This window comes from Pipistrellus kuhlii, unplaced genomic scaffold (genome assembly GCF_014108245.1).
Source record: "Pipistrellus kuhlii isolate mPipKuh1 unplaced genomic scaffold, mPipKuh1.p scaffold_m20_p_123, whole genome shotgun sequence".
In the NCBI taxonomy this organism is placed as follows: Eukaryota; Metazoa; Chordata; class Mammalia; order Chiroptera; family Vespertilionidae; genus Pipistrellus; species Pipistrellus kuhlii.
Genome location: NW_023425431.1, coordinates 271,621 through 279,561, shown reverse-complemented (window position 1 = coordinate 279,561; position 7,941 = coordinate 271,621). Strand labels below are relative to the sequence as shown.

Sequence of the window (7,941 nt, the reverse complement as noted above, 5' to 3'; positions counted from 1 at the left end):
AGAATGACCCAGGTGTGTTCGCTGTGATGTTATTATTGAAGTTGATTTTGGAGCCCAGCGGCTGTGGCTCAGGTGTTGAATGTCAACCCATGAGCCCACAGGTCACTGGATTGTTTCCTGGTCAGGCACATGCCCAGCTCTCAGGCTCCATTACTATTTGGTGGTGGGAAGGGGGTACAGTTGTCAACTGATTGATGTTTCTCCCTCTCTCTCACCTCTTCATTTCTCTCTCTCAAACCAATAAAATGAAATATTTCTTAAAAAGAGGAATACTATGGGTTCACCTCCGTGGCATTAAATATGGGACCCATATGAGGGGTGTTTCATATTGGGCGGGTCAACACCCCAACTCATCAAATTCTCTCCTCTCTTCCCCCAGGACTGTGTGTCTGTTCCCTTGTCTGTTCCTTCTTTCGCTCTCCCCAGGAGCTGACTGCAGTCCCATTGGAGATGTTTCCAGTGACCATGGCTACATTTCAGGTGTTCTCAAGTGGTCCTGGGAGCGCACAGGGCAGCCTGGGCTGGGCACTGCCACCGACAGGATGGCCCCAGGGACGCCTCACGGAGAGACAGTACGAGGACTCTGAGTGGTGGCACGTGCACTTCAGAAAATTCCAGCCCTCGGAGGGCTCAGACCCCCTCCAGAGCTTGCACACAATTAAGGAGTCTCTCAACCTGTGGATGAGGCCGGACATGCGCTCCACGCAGCAGATCCTGGACCAGCTGGTGCTGGAGAAGTTCATGACCTGCATGCCCCTGGAGCTGCAGGTCCTGGTCAGGGAGAGGAAGGTGCAGAGCTGCGAGGAGCTGGAGGCCTTGCTGAGGAAGAAGGAGAAACCCAGGAAATGGGTGAGTGGGAACTTCAGGATGGGCAGGGCAAGGGAGGCCAGTCAATGTACAGGGTAGCGTTCTTCAGTGTTCTGTTTTTTATTGTTTAAACATATTTTTGTTGAATTCAGAATCACTGATTGGCTGCCTCCTGCATTGAGAATCAAGTCTGCAACTAATGGTATGCCCTGGCCAGGAATCAAAGTGTGACCACTGAGCCTCTAGGTACCAAGGCCACATGAACATTCCTTAGATGGACATCTTCTGACATGTGATCTCCCATCCCAAAGCACACATTCCTAACGACCTCAGAATAACCCCAGGAGGTAGACTTGTTGGTTCTGCCTCATGGGTGAGGAAACTGAGGCACAGACCAGGTAGAGGGATGGCGCCCGTGCTCTCCAGGGAGCCTGTGGCAATGTTAGGAGACATGTTTGGTTGCCACCATGTAGGCGGATGATTGAAAGAATTCCTTTTTTAGAGAGAGAATGGGGAAGGAAGACAGAGGGAAACTTTAAGTGTGAGTGTGAGGAGGACACAGGCAAGGAGGAGGGTGCCTCCCGGGTCTCATTCTCTTTCATTTCCTCCCCACAGAGGGTGCTCACCATCCAAGGACGGGAATATCTTCTGGAGAATTCGGAGGAAGACCTGGTGCTGGACTTGTCTATGAAGTCTTCAACCCCCATCAGTGAGGCGGGGGAACATTCTGACAACAGCCCGGAGGACCTTGGAGAGCCGGAGAACCAGCCAGGACCCAGTGACGTGGCCTGGGGACAGGTGAGTGTGTGACCCCCTGATATGTGGGGATGGGTGGAAGCCGGTTCAAGGGGACACAGAGCCTGTAGCTGCCACAGCATTTGGGAATTTGGACATAGGCTAGAAAGGGACCCAGGAATGTATCCTGGGGAAGTTTTCAATCCACGGGCATTTCTGAACCAACGTGGACCATAAAGAGTCTGACCTCACAGGCCAGTAGAAATCTACTGTTCCTCTGAGTGTTACCAGGGTGAGGAGTGGGGAAAGCGGGGTCCAGAGTGGCTTTACTTCCACACTTGGAGGCAGCCAGCAGTTGAGATGCCCAGGGGAGGTCTGCCTAGAGAATGAAGACTAAACACTGTGGCCCTCGCCAGTGTTTGCAGTGGCTCCAGCATTAGAGCCAGGACTCTAGGGCTGTGGGTTTGATTCCCAGTCAAGGGCACATACCTGGGCTGCAGCTTCCATTTCCTGTCCAGTTTGAGGGAGTTCAGGAGTCAACCTGTCAAGTGTCTAATCTCTCTCTCTCTCTCTCTCTCTCTTTAAAAAAAAATATATTTTATTGATTTTGTACAGAGAGGAAGGGAGAGAGATAGAGAGTTAGAAACATCAATGAGAGAGAGTCATCAATCAGCTGCTTCTTACACACCCCCTTCTGGGGATATGCCCGCAACCAAGGTATATGGCCTTGACCGGAATCGAACCTGGGACCCTTCAGTTCCCAAGTTGACCTCTATCCATTGAGTCAAACCGGTTTTGGCTCTCTGTCTCTCTTGATTTCGGTCAAGGGCATGTACCTTGGTTGTGGGCACATCCCCAATTAGGGGTGGTGGGGGGAGGTTGCAGGAGGCAGATCTAAGTCTCTCTCTCACTGATGTTCTAATTCTCTATTTCTCTTCCGTCCTCTCTGTAAAATATCAATAAAATATATTTTAAAATATATATATTCCCTCTAATGAATTCCCTTTTAATGTGCATGAATTTTGTGCACCGGGACACTAGTTGATCAATGTTGCTCTCACCTCAATCTCTTTCTCTCTCTCTCTCTCTCTCTCTCTCTCTCTCTCTCTCTCTCTCTCTCTCCCTCTTTTTCTCGTCCCCTCTCCCTCACTCCCTCCCTACTTCTCTCTGTGCACCTATCTTCCTTGCTCTCTAAAAACCAATGGGAAAGATATCCTGGGGTGAGGGTGAACAACAACAAAAAGAGTAAGGAGTAGGATGCATGGGCTTGACATACAGGTGTGATGGGTGAACATAAGGACACAGAGGGGAACATCCCTGTGAGGTTTCACTGTGAGTGTGAGTGGGAGCAGCACACAGGCAAGGAGGCGGCTTTCCTCCGGGGTCTCATCCCATTTCATTTCCTCCCCACAGAGGATGGTCGCCGTCGAAGAGCAGGAGTACTCCGACGAGGAAGTCTGGGACACACCTCTCGTGATTGACTTGTCCGCGAGGTCCCCATCCCCCATCAGTGAGGCGGGGGAACATCCTGACAACAGCCCTGAGGAATATCCCACCCACGTCCCAGAGGTCTTGAATCGGCGTCAGAAGAGAGGAGGTCCTCGGACCCCAAGAGCTGCTCCCAAGAGAAAAAGGGGAAACACTCCCACCGTCCAAGCGGAGCCTCAGGAACCAGCCGTGACATCGGAGCGAGGACAAGTCGTAGGACAGCACGGGTCCGATTCAGTTGGTGACCAGTTGACCGTGCAGCCAACCGGCCACCCTGTCCGCAAAGAACCCGGGAGACAGATCCCGTACGAGTGTGAGGACTGCAGCAAGAGGTTCAGCTACAAATCCCAGTTTGACCTTCACCGGAGGACGCACACGGGAGAGCGGCCCTTCCCGTGCCCCTCCTGCGTCAGGAGGTTCATCCAGGCCTCGGACCTGAAGGTGCACCAGCGGATCCACACGGGCCAGAAGCCATTCGGCTGCGCGGTCTGCGGGAAGCGGTTCACCCACGCGTCCACGCTGCGCGGCCACCTGCGGGTCCACACCCGGGAGAGGCCGTTCCAGTGCGGCGACTGCAACAAGCGCTTCAGCCACCGGGGCAACCTCAACGTCCACCTGCGCACCCACTCGGGCGTGAGGCCCTACCGGTGCCCCCGGTGCGACGGCGCCTTCCGCCAGCTGGGCACGTTCCAGCGACACCAGAGGACCTGCCGCGGAGCGCCCCGGGGGCGCCGGGACCCCGCTGACCCGGGAGTTCAGCCACGGGTCCCTTCTGGGGTAGAGATGGTCCCTGAGCATGTAGACACTTAGGGGGTGCTGTGAATTAGGATCGGAGTCCTCCAATGATGACTCTTGTTCCCTGTTGGCCCCATATGCTGTGTCAGCCTTGCTGGTTGTTTCAATAAATATTGCAGGACGCTACTCTCATGTCTGCTGTTGTCCTTTGTTTCCCTGTAAAACAGGGAATGGAACCTGGGACCTTTCAGTCTGCTGGCCAATGCTGTATCCACAGAGCCAAACCTGCCAGAGCCACAGCTTTTTTTAGTTGTGTGTGTGTGTGTGTGTGTTATGAATTATTCCTTTATGTGACACTCACATTTCACGGAGCATCACGTTGAGAGAAATGTAAATGGATTAAATGCTCCAATCAAGGGTGGAATCTAATGAACAAAATCAACTGGTGAACAAGATGGGTCCAGGGGCCTGGATGCTTGGAACAGACTGACAGGGGCGAGGGGGGAGGAAGGAAGAGGAGGAAAGAAATGAACCAAAGGATTGCTGTGCATATGGCACATCCCATGGTCACAGACAGCAGTGTGGGAAGGCCTGGGGTGGGGCAGGGGTGGGAGGAGGGAGAAAAGAGGGGGAAAGTGGGGGACATCGGTAACACTGTCCACAATCCTACATAATAAAAGCCTAATATGCTAAGTGTCCAGTCATCTGGTCCGCCATTCAGCCAATCAAAGCTTAATATGCTGATGATATGCTAAGGCCACTCAACTTGTTCCTATGATGTGCACTGACCACCAGGGGGCATTCGCTCTGACCTGTAGGTAAGCTTGCTACTGGGGTTGGTCTCCTAGGGACTGAGCAAGACAGGCTGGACTTTCCCTGGACCTCTCTCACCATCCCTCCCTGTAGGCAAACCACTTATGTCCCTCCTCATCCCTGATCATGCCCCAGTGGGGTCTCTGGGCCTGGGCTGCACCCTCTTGCAATCTGGGATTTCTTGGGAGATGTTGGAGGGTGGGTTTGGGCTCGATCCATCAAGGCCAGGCAGATGGACCCCTCCTGTGCATGAATTCCTGCACCGGACCTCCAGTGAATAAATAAAAAGATACAGGTTGATTGGGTCAGAATACAAGACCCACACACATCCTGTCTGTAAGGGACTCCCCTCAGTTTGGGAGACACATAGACGGAAAGGAAATGGGTAGAAAGGCAGTTTCGTGCAAAAAGCTGGCGTAGCAAGGCTCATGTCAGATGAAGGAGACTGTAACCCAAAGACTGTGAATGAGGCAAAGAGGGCCGAAACCGGTTTGGCTCAGTGGATAGAGAGGTGGCCTGTGGACTGAAGGGTTCCAGGTTCAATTCCAGTCAAGGGCATGCCCTTGGTGGCGGGCACATCCCCAGTAGGGGGTGTGCATGGGGTAGCTGATCAATGTTTCTCTTCGATGTTTCTAACTCTCTGTCCCTCTCCCTTCCTCTCTGTAAAAAAATTAAAAAAAAAAGAGCAAAGAAGGATCCAGCCAGCTCCCGTCTGGGAACTTCTCTGAAGAAATGCAGTTTCTCTTTCACTCTCACTGGCTGGGATAACCACGTCATGGGCTCATCTGATTGTGGACGGGCCCCCGGGAGATGGAGGCACAGAATGCCTGGAAGTGCAGGGAAGGAGGGAACTGGGAAGCGTCAGCCTGGACCTTTTCCCTGCCTGCCCCTGGGGCCAGGAACAGGGTAACACTCCCCAAACCACACCCCCCCCCCACACACACACAGCCTGGAGACACACAGAGACACTGCCTGGTTAACTAACTAATTAACTAACTAACTCAGTAACTGAAAGTGCTTTCTCTACCCAACAGCCCCGGGAGGGCACCTCCCGCCAGCCAGCGGCTCTCCTCTGGATAACAATGGAGACGCAGAGACGCCTTCTCCTCCGAGGGTCCTTGTCTCCATGTGTCTTCCCCTTGTTTTTGCCCTCCCCCAGGGGACGGGAAAAGAGAACATGGAGCAGGTGCGCCAGTGCCTCCGAAGAGCCATGACCCACACATCACTTTGTGACCACGCTGGGCTGCGATGAGCAGGGTTGGGGGGGGAGAAGTCTTTGAAAGGAGAGGAGCCCCTCTTCCCAGGTGCCAACCCCCTCCCTGTGTCCTGTTGTTGCTGGGCAGCCGGGAGACAGGCCTCCTGTGCTCAGAGGGGGCAGTGAGGGACCCCCCTGAGGAAGGAGGAGGGCAGGGGGCCATCCCTGGCCAGGGCCCCTCTAAAATCAAACTCCCCAACTAGTTTAAAACATACATATTGGTTCCAGAGAGGAAGGCAGAGGGAAAGAGAGACATCAAGGATGAGAGAGAATCATGGATCAGGTGCCTCCTGTACGCCCCACACTGGGGAAGGAGCCTGCTACCTGAGCATGTGCCCTGACCTGGAATCAAACCGTGACCTCCTGGTTCATAGGTTGATGTTCAACCACTGAGCCACTCCGGCTGGACCCAACTAGTTTTTTTGTTTTTGTTTTTTTGTTTTTTTAAGTATTTAATAAGTTAGGCTAACAGACCTGGGAGAAGGGAGGGAAGACTATCTGAAAGAAGGTAAAGGGATTAGACAAAGAATCCATATGCAGAGCACATGGGCACAGCCCTGAGGTGACCAACACAGGGATTCAAATTTACCAATCACATCCCCATTGCTGGGTTGTTGTTTTTTTTTAATTATGATTTTTGAAAAATGGAGATGCAGCGAGTGAGAGGAGAGAAATTTGTAGTTCCAAAGAGCATTGCATTCACTGATTAACTCATTTTATTTACTTCAGAGAGGGAGAGGGAAAGGAACTTCCATGATGAGAGAGAATCATCCATCAGCTGCCTCCTGCACACCCCACAGTGGGGAACAACATTGCAAACTGGTCATGTGCTCTAACCCAGAACTGAGCTGTGACCTCCTGGTTCAACCACTGAGCCACTTCGGCTGGACTAAACTAGTTTTTTTAAAAAAATATTTTGCTGGGACCAGTTTCGCTCAATGGATAGAGTGTCGGCTTGGGGACTGAAGGGTCCCGGGTTTGATTCAGGTCAAGGGCATGTATCTTGGTTGCGGGCATATCCCCAGTAGGGGGTGTGCAAGAAGCAGCTGATCAATGACTCTCTCTCTCTCTCTCTCTCTCTCTCTCTCTCTCTCTCTCTCTCTCATCTATGTTTCTAACTCTATCTCTCTCCCTTCCTCTCTGTATAAAATCAATAAAAAATATATTTAAAAAAATATTTAATATATTAGACTATCAGCTGTGGGAGCAGGGAGGGGAGGACTGTCTGAAGGAAGGTAAAGGGATTAGAGAAATAATCATATTTGTCTAATGGTGAGGGGATGAGGGGATCAGAGGGTGGGAACTGTCGGAAAGAAGGTAAAGGGATTAGAGAAATAATTCGAATGCAGAGCGCAGGAGCACAGCCTGGAGGTAAGGGCCTGAGGGCAGGGAGGATGGGAACTGGGTGAAGATGGGCTAAGGGCAGGGACAGGGGAGGTGAGAACGGCTGTCGTAGCGTCAACAATAAAAATAAAGTGAGAAGACGCTGTGCATTGAGATAAAATACCAGTCACATAAAATTTACCATCTTAACTGTTAGATTTAACTTAGATAGATTTCCCTTTTTTTTAATTAGCCATTTGCTTTATTTTTTTTTTTAAATATATGTTATTGGTTTTTTACTGAGAGAAAGGAGAGGGATAGAGATTTAGAAACATTGATCAGCTGCCTCCTGCACATCCCCCAATGGGGATGTGCCCGCAACCAAGGTACATGCCCTTGACCGGAATCTGGGACCTTTCCGTCCACAGACCGACACTCTATCCACGGAGCCAAACCGCTTAGGGCCTTAAATAGATTTCTACTGATTTCAGCGAGGAAGGGAGAGGGAGAGATAGATAGAAGCATCAATGAAGAGAGAGAACCATTGATCCGCTGCCTCCTGCATGCCCCACACTGGGGATTAAACCTGAAACCCAGGCGTGTGCCCTTCACCAAGAATCCAACCCTGGTCGATGCTCAACCACGGAGCCACGCTGCCTGGGACTTTATAATTTTTATTTATTCTTTTTGAATTGATGCTTGGGAGAGAAAAAGATAGAGAGGAACCGAACCTGGGGCCCTCCGTAACTCCTCGGCTCCCAGGCCCTCGCTGGAACCACTGAGCC

General features: G+C 51.7%; 1 protein-coding gene across 1 annotated transcript; it reads left to right on the top strand.

Annotated features, from left to right (window-relative positions):
* Positions 1 to 465: 465 nt before the first annotated feature.
* LOC118716947 (zinc finger and SCAN domain-containing protein 5B) lies at positions 466 to 3,840 on the top strand. The gene is made up of 3 exons (XM_036434453.1): positions 466 to 849; positions 1,423 to 1,605; positions 2,956 to 3,840. The coding sequence occupies exons 1-3, from the start codon at positions 466 to 468 to the stop codon at positions 3,838 to 3,840; spliced, it is 1,452 nt and encodes a 483-aa protein (XP_036290346.1).
* Positions 3,841 to 7,941: the final 4,101 nt, after the last annotated feature.

Excerpts from the sequence above, each read along its gene's own strand:
- LOC118716947 (XM_036434453.1), top strand. The coding sequence starts at position 466 with ATGGCTACATTTCAGGTGTTCTCAAGTGGTCCTGGGAGCGCACAGGGC. Across the intron at positions 850-1,422 it reads AGGAGAAACCCAGGAAATGG|AGGGTGCTCACCATCCAAGG; the intron begins GTGAGTGGGAAC and ends TCCTCCCCACAG. Across the intron at positions 1,606-2,955 it reads GTGACGTGGCCTGGGGACAG|AGGATGGTCGCCGTCGAAGA; the intron begins GTGAGTGTGTGA and ends TCCTCCCCACAG.